At 31.7% G+C, this 14,070-nt stretch overlaps 3 protein-coding genes across 3 annotated transcripts; 1 reads left to right on the top strand and 2 right to left on the bottom strand.

Moving 5' to 3' along the window:
* The first annotated feature begins 3,497 nt into the window (after positions 1 to 3,497).
* On the top strand, positions 3,498 to 5,384 carry LOC130960170 (uncharacterized). Its single transcript, XM_057885474.1, has 6 exons — positions 3,498 to 3,733; positions 4,386 to 4,477; positions 4,578 to 4,656; positions 4,748 to 4,842; positions 4,985 to 5,080; positions 5,166 to 5,384. The coding sequence occupies exons 1-6, from the start codon at positions 3,568 to 3,570 to the stop codon at positions 5,241 to 5,243; spliced, it is 606 nt and encodes a 201-aa protein (XP_057741457.1). The 5' UTR covers positions 3,498 to 3,567; the 3' UTR covers positions 5,244 to 5,384.
* Positions 5,385 to 5,475: 91 nt separating this feature from the next.
* Positions 5,476 to 7,145, bottom strand: LOC130960169 (ras-related protein RABC2a-like). The gene is made up of 6 exons (XM_057885473.1): positions 6,845 to 7,145; positions 6,506 to 6,574; positions 6,351 to 6,416; positions 6,065 to 6,186; positions 5,809 to 5,937; positions 5,476 to 5,695 (listed from the first exon to the last, which is right to left on the bottom strand). The coding sequence occupies exons 1-6, from the start codon at positions 6,987 to 6,989 to the stop codon at positions 5,582 to 5,584; spliced, it is 645 nt and encodes a 214-aa protein (XP_057741456.1). The 5' UTR covers positions 6,990 to 7,145; the 3' UTR covers positions 5,476 to 5,581.
* A 1,125-nt stretch (positions 7,146 to 8,270) lies between these two features.
* LOC130961056 (phosphatidylinositol 4-phosphate 5-kinase 9-like) lies at positions 8,271 to 12,859 on the bottom strand. The gene is made up of 9 exons (XM_057886699.1): positions 12,631 to 12,859; positions 10,858 to 12,217; positions 10,581 to 10,748; positions 10,144 to 10,309; positions 9,918 to 10,028; positions 9,627 to 9,814; positions 9,397 to 9,554; positions 8,918 to 9,083; positions 8,271 to 8,759 (listed from the first exon to the last, which is right to left on the bottom strand). Exons 2-9 carry the CDS (start codon positions 12,099 to 12,101, stop codon positions 8,480 to 8,482), a joined length of 2,481 nt encoding a protein of 826 aa, XP_057742682.1. The 5' UTR covers positions 12,102 to 12,217; positions 12,631 to 12,859; the 3' UTR covers positions 8,271 to 8,479.
* Between the last annotated feature and the right edge of the window lie 1,211 nt (positions 12,860 to 14,070).

Here is a 14,070-nt window from a genome sequence, read left to right as displayed (position 1 = left end):
TAAAAAATCCATATTGAGATATCTAGCACAACATTAATTTTCAATCTTTGGATAGAAAAATTAACTGTAAGTGATACTCTCATTGCAGTAATCAAATATTGTCAAAATTCTTGTCACACATTAAGCCTTTCTTTGGACCGACTTAATGCGCACATGGAAACTTAAACTTCGCAACCTATTTATTACCGCATATATTTTCTATTAATTGGCCAAACAATAACCTTCCTTTGGGCCGATTATTGACCGCATAATTAATAGAAAATAAACAGAAGTATGCAATGCTTATTATTTGGCCAAACAATAAACTTCCTTTGGGCCGATTATTGTTTGCATAAATAATAAACATTACTTTATTCTTAATTAGTTACCCAAACATGTATTTACTGTCAATATGTGTATGTAATTCGGCCAAATATAGACCTTTCTTTGGGCCGACCAATATTCGCATGAATTACATATCACCATATTCCTAATGTTTTGAATAAACTAATTTTCACAAAAGAGGCTACTTTGGCAGCATAATGTTCAATCAATTTATTCTAAAACCAAATCTTTATAATAGATGGGTATAATAATCCAAATTGTTACTAATTTCCTTATGTAACAATAAAAATACTTTTTTTTTTATTATTCAAATATTATTAATATGTACATATAACTTGGCCAAGTATAGATCTTCTTTTGAATAGATCAATATTCGCATAAGTGATATATACATAATAATCTTTATATCCCAAAAGAATTATTAATCAATTGTATGCTAAATTAATAGGATAAATCAATTATCATATCAAATTAAAAAAAATAGATACAGTAAAATATATATATGCGCGGGCAATAATATATATATATACACGCAATCATATTAAACCCACACCAAAAGGCTTAATAGAGCCATACATATATGCACAGTAGCACAACCATGGTAAACGTATGTGTATAAAAAATTGCAATACAGAATATTTGCATTAAAAAAAAATAATCCTTGTGCTCGTGCCTCAGTACCATATATATATATATATATATATATATATATATATGAGTAATTACCCAAATCAGTCCCCGAGAATTTCAGAATCAGACATTTTAGTCTTCAAGGAAAATTAATACACAGATTAATCCCCAAGGTTTTACTCCGGCAGACAAATCAGTCCCCAGTTCATTTTCCGGCAGTGTAATTACCCAGATCAGTCCCCAGAGATTTTAAAAACGGACATTTTAGTCCCCAAGAAAAACTAATGTACAAATCAATCCCCAACGTTTCTCTCTATTAGACATAATAGTCCCCTGTCCAAAAATAAAATAAAATAAAATAATAATTATTATTAATTACACAATAATATTGTACTATATTTTTTGTATTTTTTGGACAAAAATAATGATAAATTTATTTATTAAATTCTTATATATATATATATAGTGTCAATAATAATAATAATAATAATAATAATAATAATAATAATAATAATAATAATAAAATTAGTAGAGATTATTTTACAAGAAATTTAAAGTTAAAACCATTTGATATTTTTGTATTTAATATAATCAAAAGATGTCCTTGGTAAAAAAAATATATATATGTTTGTATTAAAAAATATGTATTAAAAGAAAATATTTTAATTTGGATTAATATTAAATACATATTTTTTTAATACAAACATTTTTTAAATATTACATCTTTTTTATATTAAATATAAAAATATCAAAATAGTTTTAACCTTGAATTTCTTGTAAAATAATCTCTAATAGTTTTATTTATTATTATTATTATTATTATTGAGTGACTATATATATATATATATATATATATAAGAATCTAATGAATAAATCATTATTTTTATCTAAAAAATACAAAAAATCATGGTATAATAATTATTATGTAATTAATAATAATAGTATATCTTTTAATTATATTAAATACAAAAATATCAAATGATTTTAATTAATACTAATCAATAAAATTATTAGAGATTATTTTATAAGAAATTCAAGGTTAAAACTATTTGATATTTTTATATTTAATATAATCAAAAGATGTAATATTTTAAAAAATTATTTGTATTAAAAAAATATGTATTTAATATTAATCCAAATTAAAATATTTTCTTTTAATACATATTTTTTAATACAAACATATATATTTTTTTTACATACGCCATCTTTTGATTATATTAAATACAAATATATCAAATGATTTTAACTTTAAATTTCTTGTAAAATAAACTGGGGACTGATTTGTCTGCCCGAAAATGAACTGGGGACTGATTTGTCTGCCGGAGTAAAACTTTGGGGATTAATCTGTGTATTAATTTTCCTTGGGGACTAAAATGTCCGATTCTAAAATCCTCAGGGACTGATTTGGGTAATTACTATATATATATATATATATATATATATAGATCGAAAGAATATTACAAAAATACTGATATTTTTGATGACTAAATTATGGATGGCTCTGATACCACTTGTTGAAATAAATTAATTTCAATAACCCAGATCATCCATATTGAATCACCAAAAATATTATAGTGCGGAAGCGTACCTGAATTCATAAACATGAATTATGATCGGAAGAGTTTGGATCTTGTGGCTCTTTCGATCTTCCTCAACCAAAGCCTTCTGTATTCATAGGAGGCTGTACTGCAACTCTTTTGATGGAGAAAGAATAACAAAGGCGGCTTTAGTATATTGGGGACCGAAACCCTAAAGGTCTATTTATATTTGAGCATGGCACCCATTAAATCCTTAAGCCCAAATAAAATAGTATCTAAAGCCCAAAAGATAATATATCTAAAATCCAAAAAGATAATTATCTAAGGAACAAAAGATAATATCCGGTTTTATTCTCATCTAATTCCAAATCAAAAGTAATAATGACTTATTCAATTAGCATTTATAACAATAAATGAGATCATCATTATATAAGTCATTTAATTTGAAATAGCATCATTTGTGATTATAATTGATATATGTATTGCCCACAAATAAGTTAGGAAATTAAATAATTTCCTAACAATTTTACTTATGTGTTTAACACAAAGAATATTATTAGAAGTCTAATTAACTCAATCTAAACTAACTGAAATGGTAGGAATTTATTGAGGTTTTTCGTTTTTTTTTTTTTTTTATAACTCTAACTCATTATTCGAGATCACTAATTAAGGCAATTTTTTTTAGTAAAAGTATTTGCAAGTAATAAAAGAAAATATATATTTTTTCGGCCTATTAGATTAAAAGATATTGTAAATAATTAAAAATAATATTTTTTATTTTTTACAATATTTTTAATTTTATAAATCAATAATTAATCTATTATAAATTTAAATTTTATTTAAAAATTTACTGCTAATTAATAGATGCTGCATGTATAAATTAAATTTAAACTCAGACAGTATATTATACTAGAGGAAGTTAGGAAGTTTGATGGGCCAATGGGCCGTTTAAAGGCCCAAAAGCGGTTAGTATTTCCAAAAAAAAAATCTCACTGTTAGAAAATAGAGGCGCCGCCAAAAAGAGACAGGAAGAAGAAGAAAGAGGAGGAGGAAGTAAGAAGAAAGAAAGGAATCAATGGCAGTTCCGGGGAGGCGCAACGGCATAAACGAAGATGACGAAGATAACAATCTTTTCGAAGAAGAAGGACTCATCGAACATGAATCCGACACTCCTCCTCACCTCCGTGACCTCTCCGCCGCTGCCCAGCTCGGCGACCTCTCCGCCCTCCGCATCGCCCTAGGTCCTCCTCTCTCTCTCTCTCTCTCTCTCTCTTCAATTTTATGTTTTCTTTTATACTTTCCAAATTGTTCTTTTCTGCATGTATATTGAGCTGCCTTTGCTAAAGCTCAAACCCTATTTTCAGCTGAACTTGTATGAAATTATTGTTTGTAATTGTATTTGTTAAATTTTCTGCAAGTAAATTTTTGTGGCACCTGAATCTGAATCTGATACTGGCCTAAACCTCTGAAATTCATTGTAAGAAACTTGTTTGCTGGTATATATTAGTTTATGAAAGATGCTAAAAGCTTCACCTTGATCCTTTAAGAGAAGCCAAAATTTTGGTCACATCATTATTTTAGATTATGGTTTCTGCTTGAATAATGAAATTGAGGGAAAATGTGGTTGATTCTGCCACAAATATGATTGCTTCCTTATTGTGTTTGGTTATTGACTATAGTTTAAAACCATGGGAGATGGGACCGATATTCATGGCTCCTTGGAGATTGAATTGGGGGGTTTTTGCATTCTCCGCCGTGATTATATTGTGGCCATGAAGACATGCATGTTTACTGAAAGCTTGCACATTGTCTGCTATGGTTTTATACTCTTTTCACTAGAACATAGGATGTTCTTTCTGCTTAATTCTTACACTTGTACTGCATGATTTCAAGATAACTTGCAAGGTAGTATTGATGAGCCGGTCGAGGATGGGGATACAGCATTACATTTGACCTGTTTGTATGGCCATTTGGAATGCGCCCAGGTTTGTTTCCATTGCTTATTATCACTTTCACATGCTCAAATTATGCAGCATGATTATTCCCATGGATACCGGATGATTGATCTTGCTTAACAAATTGCAGCTACTTCTAGATAGAGGAGCGAACTTGGAGGCCAACGACGAAGACGGTGCGCTTCCTTTGCACGATGCTTGTGCTGGAGGTAGTTTCCGCTCGCATCTCAAAGCTAAAATGAATGTTGTTGCACAATTTGTGATTATTTTTTTTCTTTTGCATGTCGATGATCATATCAGGATATACACAGATAGTCCAACTGCTATTGAACAGAGCTGGTGATGCAGAGATCATAAAAAGGATGCTGGAATCAGTTGATTCCGAGGGTGACACGGTGAGTATTTATAGATTTCATACTCAAATTTTCATAGTCTCGAGCCACCTATAGGTTGAGATTTTTCTGATTTTTATCCTTATGAACTTCACCTGATCTTTTTCTATCATCATGATCTTGTGATTGTGACTATTTTTTGCAGCCTCTTCATCATGCAGCAAGAGGTGAGCATGTTGATGTAATTAGGTTGTTGCTGTCTCATGGTGCTTCCCCCACCAAGCAAAACTTGTATGGAAAGGTATGTAAATTTTAAAGGAATCTAATACATAATAATAAACCTTTTCTAGTTTTCATCAAATTCTGAGGATTGTTTTCTTTGGTAGTGCCCGCCAGAGTTACCTGATCCAGGCACAGATGCTAGGAGGCTGTTGGAATCTACCACCATTCCCATGGAAGCTTAATATGATTGCCTTAGTATTGTGATTGGTAGAAATATTCAGTTTTCTTTTTGCCAATTTTGCTTTAGGGCCAAAACATCTGGATTATTGTATACTAATTTTATATGGCTGTTGATTGACATTCAGAAATGATTTAACAGAGAATCACTTGTGATTAACGGCTAAATAATTACCTCTTTAATGGTTGTAACATAGGCTAAATGCCCTTAAACATAAGTCAAAGAAATAAATATATACACAAGCTATTAGGTATTATTGTTTCAAATTTTCATTAGTGAACTAGTGATAGATACAAGTAATTAAGCAGCCAAAAGAATTTGGCAGCAATTAGAACAAACATTTCAAGAGCAACAACCACCACTTTGTTGGGATGCTTGAGGTTCCTGTTTTTGCTTGAGAATATTTCTTTTTACTGTGCTTGATCCTTCTTCCAGAAGACTAGGAGCATCCATTATCTATGATATGTTAAATGATTTATATTAGCTATAAGGTAACAATTTATCTACAATTTGAATTTCTACGTCTTGTCCTTTAAACAAAAAGAAAATTAAGTGAAAAATCAACCTACCTTTAATGCAAGCTCTTCAAAACAGCTTTCCACATTTTCTCTAGTTTTGGCACTACATTCAAAAAACAAACATCCCAACTCTTTAGCAAGAGCTGAACCCTCTTCTCTGCTCACAGCCCTTTCAGAATCCTAGTCATAGAGAGATACAATTATACAAAGCATCAAAGAAAATTAATATACAATATACATAACATAAATATCATGGTATGTCTTCACTATATTCAAGAACAATATTAATTATAACACAAGAACTTACTCTGTCAACTTTATTTCCAACTAGTAACTTCACACAATCCTGATTAGTAGAATAGAGTTCCACTTCCTTGGACCATACTTCTGATAAATTTGTAAAGCTTTCTCTCCTGGTGACATCATAAACTGAAAACAAATATATATAGCAAAAGAATTCTATAACTGTAACAACAAATGTCATGAGGGATTTTGTTCCACAAAGAAGTTTCAATGCAATTTGCAAATAGCAAAGACATGTCTCTAGGAGACAAAATTAAAACAATCACATTTACATAATTAATTTAGCATACCAAGAATGATCCCTTGAGCTCCTCTATAGTAAGAACTTGTTAGTGTTCTAAACCTTTCCTGTCCAGCTACAATAGTTGTAATGTTACTATCAAAGGGGGAAAAAAAAAGAAAAGAAAAAGAGCTTGGAAGCAAATGAATTGATTATAAATTTTACCGGTATCCCAAATTGTTAGTTTCAATCTCTTCCCACCAACTATGAGCTGTTTGATCTTAAAATCAACACCTTCATAACATAAAAACAAGGGAAATTAAATGAAATACAAATTAATATGAGAAATATGATAGAATAAGCATCAATTCTAAAATTTAATGACAAATGCAATGCAATACAAGGAACAAAATAGTAAAATAGTTATTAATAAACCATAAGACACTGTCTAAGGACACCTTCTATTTTTCTTGTTTCTTTCATAAAATTATAAAAACAGACAAAATAAAAAATAAAAATACAAAAACAATTGCATCCTTAGTATATCTCAAATGAGAGAATTACCAATTGTGGGGGCAAGTTCTTCAGTAGAGTTAGAGATGAAGCTTAGAAGTAAGCTACTTTTTCCAACAGCTGAATCACCAATCAACAAGATCTTGAATGAGAGATCATAGCTACTACTGATTTGACCTGAAGATAAACTCATCATTCTCTCAAATAAACTCTCTGAATGATCTTATGATGCTGATAATGAAGTACCTCCTCCCTCCTCTTTCTCTAATGAATGATTCTATATATAAATAAATAAATAAATAGAAAGTACAATGCCAAAGGAACCTATTTAAGTGAAGAAAGAAAGAAAGGGAGAGAAAAAGAAAGAAGAAAAGGTATCATACAGCAATGAATCATAAAGGCTCTTAGCAATATTAATTAGAATAGAAGTTTGTGTATGTTCTTTATTTGTAGTTTATGCATACTCTAATATAAACTAAGAATGTGTAACTAGGAAAGTTTTGAGAACATGTATAAATTTGTTAAAATCATTCACATTTTTTTTTTCAATTAAATGTCTAACATGATTTAAAGATGATAAAATATATAAACGTTTAACAAAGAATTTTAATGTTGTTTTATAAATGCTTAACAAAGAATTTTAATGTTGTTTGTTGTTTGGTATGAGAGAGTTGAGTGAGACAGAAGCCAAACATTACAAAAAAAAAAAAAAAGGCTAACTTTGCTTGAGTTCTATTCTATTCTTTTCTTTCTCTCCTTTTCTGTGTCTCAACTTTCTTTCTTTTTTCAGCTTAGAAATTATTCGAGCAAATGCATATTTTATTTTCTAATTATGTTATTTGCATCATTGCATATGAAAAGATAACTTGCATCATATAAACCATAAAACTACTTGTCTAATAATCACTATATATATGAATTATATTATACATGGAATAAGTTAATTGGCTAATATTGTAAAATCAAGGTACAAAAATTAAAACAATATATAAAAAATTATTTACTTCATACTTTTTAATAGAGATTTTATAATAAATCAACTATAGAGGAAATGGATCCTTGTATATTTGAAGGTCATTTGATTCTTAACATACACCTAACCATACCCAAGATAAGATGCTTGGTGTTTAAAATAAACGAGCAATAATAATAATGCACATAGCCATCATGTAACACATAATTAATTCTAACTTTGAAGTTCCTAACTTTCTGCGATATTCTCCTTAATGCCGGGTTCTTGTCCTTAATTAAGTCATTAATAATTCTAATTTTAAAAGAATCAAACGAAAAGGCTGTGATAATTTATTTAAACAACTTGAGTTGATCGAATAGTCAGTTCATTCGTCTGTTAAGTAGATGTCTGGGATTTGAATCTCATTTGTGTATGCAGTAACTCATTAATCAATAATAGACCCTTAAATAAAACTCAAATTCCAGTGAATTAGTCGTTGATTTGTTGGGTTGGAAAATACCGTAAAAAAAATCATGGAGGGTAAAAATGATCCAATATTATCCATTTCATGATTCAAGCTTCAAAGCATTAAATTTGAGTCACAAAGCTATCTCTATGAATACAATACCTATGTGGCCACCAACCATATAAAATTTATAGACAAAATGCACAAAAACAAAATATGTGACAATGTTCAAATTTTTGGACTAAACAAACAATGATTTGGTTGAAAATCAACCAGCTAGAGTTTCATTTGGTGGGAACACTTTCTGAATGAAGTCCAAGAAGCGACGGGAGTAGAATCCGGGATCAACGGCCGAGATTGAAATCGAATCAAACTGAATCGATTTGTAGGCATGTTCAATTTTCTTGGACATGTTGTAGTCCTGTAAAATGTCAATTATGCCCAGGTAGAGCACCACATCATAAGCCTCATGAAATGTTTGCATCTCTTCCTTTCCTGGAATTTGCTCTGCCCTTGCTGGCATGTTTACTCCTAACTGGATTTGTAGTCTGCTTAACAATCAATGGTGGTGTTTCAACAATTCTAGTTTAACCATATAGTCCTAACTGTTATGTGAATAGGTGTGATGTTGCGGCCGATTCGGCTGTGCAATGATGTTAGCTGGAGAACTATAATATGAAGTTATGAAGATTAGAAGGAACCATACCTTGCTGTGCCTGGAAGAAGCAGATCCACCTCCTCATCGCCGGCAGCCGAAGCGCGCAGTCGACTACCTCTGATGTGTGATCCTACAACAACACTGTTATCATCTGATCCCCTAGGGACCAAAACAAGGCTTTGGGGATAGCTTGATACTTCATCCTCTAGAGGATCTGTCAATTCAACATTTGGAATGTTTTCAAATAAACAATTTTAGTACAAACAAGAAGAATATGTTCATCAATTTAGTCCTCGAAAGATCAAACGGCTCAAATTGATCCCTGAAACATGCAATATTAGATGATGATGTGTCGCAAAATGATTATGCCATGTGTCATTATCTAACTTATGAAAGGACCAATATGATTCAATTTGAGACATTTGATCTTTAAGGAACTATTTTGACTATTAACCGAAAGACAAAAATCAGATATATTAATCCTTTTTTAACATATCATAACTTTCAAGATCACATCTCATACTAACCTTCCTCAGCAAGACTTGCTAATCCATCAGCAGTTATGCTACGGTTGTATGATGTGAGAGGACGGAGATGCTGTGGAGCTCGATAATGAACGCCGAGTAGAAGGCTGTAATCCATTATATGCTGTGCTTCCAAGAACTTGCTGTCGATCTCAATCTGCCTGCAGAACATTTTGAGAAGATAAAAAAAAATGAATGAATGAATGAACATAGGTGCAACTTCTTTCCCTTACTTTAGCAAAGACTGGCGCCAAGAAGGTTCCAAATAGAAGCAGTAGTTGAGATCCAAATCTTTCAAAGTTGTATTCTCATCGATTTCTATCTTGTCCGAAGAGCGTCCGAGGGATGAACCTTTCAAATCAAATCTCCTATGGATCCTTAGCTCTGTACAAAACATATTTCCCATCACAACAAAGCGAAACTGCAGAAACAGACAGTTATATATAAATTTTAGCCTCTCTATTAAAGGAAATGTAGATAAAGGTTCAAATATTTGATGCATTTGGCAATTCAGATCACAATACCTTTTGACCACTCGAAGGTATAATTCGGTGCAGACCGAAGAATTTCGTGATGAGGGTATTATCGTATGACTTCACGTGATGATGATAGTCCGGAAGCATTCTTAGAAGAACCTACATACCAAATTTTGATAATGATGATATGATTATTATCTTTAAGGCCTAAAACTTGTGTATGTAAGCCTATGGAAAAATGGTAATTAACAAGATATAAGTAAAATAAGCATACCTTTACTTCAGATCTTCGAAGCGTCTTGATCATGAAACGATCATCCTGAGACAGGAAAAAGACACTACCACTTTTCCCCGGAGATGATAGTTCCCTCAGAGCATCGTTTCCGCAGATCGACATCATATAGTCAGCAGCATCAATCTTGAACAACTCCCTCAAGTTTCTGCATAAATTTTGATAAATAATTACATGATTATGAGGTTATGCTGAATAATCATTCCATCTTAACTAGGCATTGTAATTTTGACATGGATATATGAGATCATATGCATACAATTCAGAGTGTAAGTTTCTTTTCTATAATCAACAGAAGATTATGAAAAAGTAAGAAACACTATGGTAGTGGACCAAAAATTCAGTTCCTTGGAGAAGAATATAATTGAAATTCGGATGAAATAGAAATAATCATACAAAGTAGTGAAAGTACTACTAACCTGAACACCATTGGGCAATAATCTTTCCATTTGAAGTCATCAGATTGATGAGGAGGAGTTAACTGAGAACCTTCTTTAGGAAAATTCATCCAAAAACTTGCTCTAGGACCGAAATCCGATGCTCGAACTTCTCGCCTCTGTATCGGGGTAATCTTTCCCACAGTATACCTAGAAATAATGAAGCCAAATTTTACATTACATATAGAAATCCACTGCAGATAATTTTAGAGTAAATAATTATTATAATTTGAAGAAAGGTCAAGATTATGCATTGTACCTTATTCCAAGCTGCAGACTAAGCATCAGATCATAGCTCCGGTGACCTTTAATGATGGCTTCACCGGGTCTTTTAATCTCTCTGGCGAGCTTCTTCTGCAGCCGTTTTGCCCTTCTAGACAAATTCGAAAAGCTGTTATTTAAAACTACCTCACTTATTAATACACCTTGCATATACTCGCGCTCCAAAATGGGGATCTTTTCACTACCTTCCAATATAGAATCGGTTGAATCATGGGCTATTACTTTCTCAATAGACACCTCAAGACTCCATCGCCTTTCGAGAGAGATATTCTTGCTGCGCGATTGTTCAATGTTTAATAGACTCCCTTTGGCAAGCTTATCGGACGAAACAAGGCTAGAACTCTGATTATCACCACTGACCTTGACATTTCCCATATCAACCGAAGAAGCATGATGAATATGAGCCTGTTTCTGCCTCCTCAAATCCGGCAATAGTCCTCTTTTCCTCAAGGCATTCAGATAAACCTCTTGTGCCGACGGCAGACAGCTACCTTTCGGATAAAAGGTTCCTTTGCCGTCTTTCAAACCTCTCGTCCAGGTCCCAACATAGCAGCCGCCGTCACTCCAAGTATAAACTCCAAGACCATGCATCATACCATCCAACCAGCTTCCTTCAAATGAGTCTCCATTGATCCATGTCAAAGTTCCTTTCCCTGACATTTTCCCACCTTTCATATTCCCTAAATAGACATTCCCATTCGCCCAAGTATACTTCCCCGGCCCCTCTGGCGTTCCTTGGATCCAAGACCCTTCAAAGATGTCTCCATTAGGATAAACTTGATAACCAAGTCCATGCTTAAGATTCAATCGCCACCGCCCTTTGTAGGTAAGACTATCCGAACCAATATATGTTCCTGTACCATGGATATAGCCACCGGAGAATTCACCCTCATAAACCGTGCCAGAAGGCCATTGTAACCTTCCATTTCCATTCCTCATCCCCCTTCTCCACTCACCATCATATACACATCCATCTGACCATACATACTTACCCCTACCCTCCGGCATGTTGCCGAGAAGGGACCCGGAATATGACTCTCCATTAGGAAGCAAGACTTCCCCAACTCTAAACCCAACTATCTCAGATGAATGACCACTGCTTTCACCGTTTCTCAATAAGGACGACACGTCTACCTCGGAAATGGCATCAAGAGACTTTGTTCTCTCTGCAGAGATAACTGCTCCATCCAAATTATCAACTGTGGCCACAGGGCCAGACATGCATAATTACCAGAAAAAGGAAAAACTTTTCCTTATTCAATCAAATTATTATAAGTTACCCTAATTCTCAACAGCTACAAGAAGAGATTGACCCTTGAAATTCTTTCCCCTTTTGACTAGTGAAGCGGAATCAGAAAAATGAAACAATATCAGAAAGCTTGATACAGTAACTATGAACTATTAAGCTCAATTTAAGAAGAGCACTTGAACATGGTTTAAAATTGCAATTCAAAACTACAATTGCAACTGAATTTTCCAACACACACTCAACTTCAAATCTTCAATCCCAATAACAATAACAATAACAAAATTATCTGATTAGTTCCATGGCTTTGTTTCCATCAATAGCAACAACTCTGAATACCAATCTATATAGTCAAGCATATACATTCATAAATGAATAATTGAATTTATATAAGGATTAGTGATTGCACATTATCAAGAACAGGATATCAGTAATATCATCACTAACTACATAATAATACAGAAATACAATTGAATAAGAAAGTGAGAGAAGGAGAGAGAGTACCTTGAAAGTTGAAAGGGAAAAGGAATGAGAACAAAGTCACACAAAGTGATGAATGAATGAAAGGCACGGACAAAGAATAAGAAGAAGAAGAAGAAGGAGTGGAAATAAAACAAACAAATAAATTAAAAAAAAGACTTATTATTCTCTCTCTCTTAAGCTTTGGTTCCAAAGTATATGGTTTTGGATGACTCAGTCTTTTTCTTCCTTCTTCTCTCTTTCTGTGTCTTTGGAATGAAAAGAGAATAATGATAATAAACACAATAAATAATAATAATAATAATAATAATAATAATAATAATATGAGAGAAGTAGTAACAAACAGTGTCCTTGATCGGATCTAGCTAACTCTTTACTCAACTTATCTTCTATTTGTCTTCTTTAGCCCCACAATATATATTTAATTATTTAAATTTGTTTAAATATTTTATTTTGCAAGGAAGTTAATTACACTATAGTCCGGTTTGATAAACAACTTAATTAAGTTTCTCTTAAAAAAATAGTTTAAACAATAAATAATTAAATTAAAAGTAACTTATAAATAAGTTATTTTGTATTTAGATATTAATTCTAAAAATATTTATTTTATAAAAAATATGTTAAAAAATAGTAGTATTAGAAGAAAAGTCAGTTTTTAACTTTTCTAAAAACTCCTAAATAACTTCTTAAAAAGTCGCAACTTGATTTTAAAAATTATACCAGACATTAATACTACTATTTTTTATAAGTTAAAAGCTAAAAAAATTACTTTTTAAATTTTTCAAACGGCCTAATTTATTCTTATTTGTATTAGGTTAAATTGTAGTCCAAAATTAGTAAAATTTTATGTTAAAAAGTCTTATGATTAGGTCAAAATTTTGTCTAGATTGAAACAAGATATGATTAGAATTATCTAGATTCTATATATGGTTAATGAAGTTAGAATTATCTAGTCTTATGATTAAGTATACTTTGGAAAAAGTGAAGGTTTAAACCTTCTAAGAGTTACCACCTAGAATAAAGTTTTCAAACTATATATATTTACTCTACATAGAAGAAATTAATTAATGTAGTGCTCAAACTTCAAATGCTGAGATAAATAATAAATATCTTAGAAAAGTGAGATATTGATAAGCATAGAAGGAAAAGACAATAGTGTCCAATGTTGTTTGAGTCAGAATGCAATTAGTATAGACATTAAAACATGGAAGGTTACCTAAGTCATAAGTGCAATAATATGATTCCTAGATAGCCATGTTGAGACAAAAGATCTCCAACCCCAACTAACTCAAAGACTACCCTTTGAATTTTGGATTTTGGTTTGCCTTTACTTAACTCTGAATTTTGAATTTTCATTCTTTCTTCTAAGTCTAATATTAATAATCTTCCAATGCCTAACTTTACCTTCCCCTCATACGACATACTATATATGTATACTATTAAATTCCCTCTTTGTTACGCTCT

This window comes from Arachis stenosperma, chromosome 2, assembly GCF_014773155.1.
Source record: "Arachis stenosperma cultivar V10309 chromosome 2, arast.V10309.gnm1.PFL2, whole genome shotgun sequence".
Classification (NCBI taxonomy): domain Eukaryota; kingdom Viridiplantae; phylum Streptophyta; class Magnoliopsida; order Fabales; family Fabaceae; genus Arachis; species Arachis stenosperma.
Note: the sequence above shows the minus strand (reverse complement) of the source record. Positions and strands in the feature narration are given on the sequence as shown.

Coding starts and splice junctions, on each gene's coding strand:
- LOC130960170 (XM_057885474.1), top strand. CDS start 3,568: ATGGCAGTTCCGGGGAGGCGCAACGGCATAAACGAAGATGACGAAGAT. Junction 4,843..4,984: donor TTGATTCCGAGGGTGACACG/GTGAGTATTTAT, acceptor TATTTTTTGCAG/CCTCTTCATCATGCAGCAAG. Junction 5,081..5,165: donor AGCAAAACTTGTATGGAAAG/GTATGTAAATTT, acceptor TTTCTTTGGTAG/TGCCCGCCAGAGTTACCTGA.
- LOC130960169 (XM_057885473.1), bottom strand. CDS start 6,989: ATGATGAGTTTATCTTCAGGTCAAATCAGTAGTAGCTATGATCTCTCA. Junction 6,575..6,844: donor AGAACTTGCCCCCACAATTG/GTAATTCTCTCA, acceptor TATGTTATGAAG/GTGTTGATTTTAAGATCAAA. Junction 6,187..6,350: donor AGCTCAAGGGATCATTCTTG/GTATGCTAAATT, acceptor ATTTGTTTTCAG/TTTATGATGTCACCAGGAGA.
- LOC130961056 (XM_057886699.1), bottom strand. CDS start 12,101: ATGTCTGGCCCTGTGGCCACAGTTGATAATTTGGATGGAGCAGTTATC. Junction 10,310..10,580: donor TATTGCCCAATGGTGTTCAG/GTTAGTAGTACT, acceptor AAATTTATGCAG/AAACTTGAGGGAGTTGTTCA. Junction 9,815..9,917: donor TACCTTCGAGTGGTCAAAAG/GTATTGTGATCT, acceptor CTGTTTCTGCAG/TTTCGCTTTGTTGTGATGGG.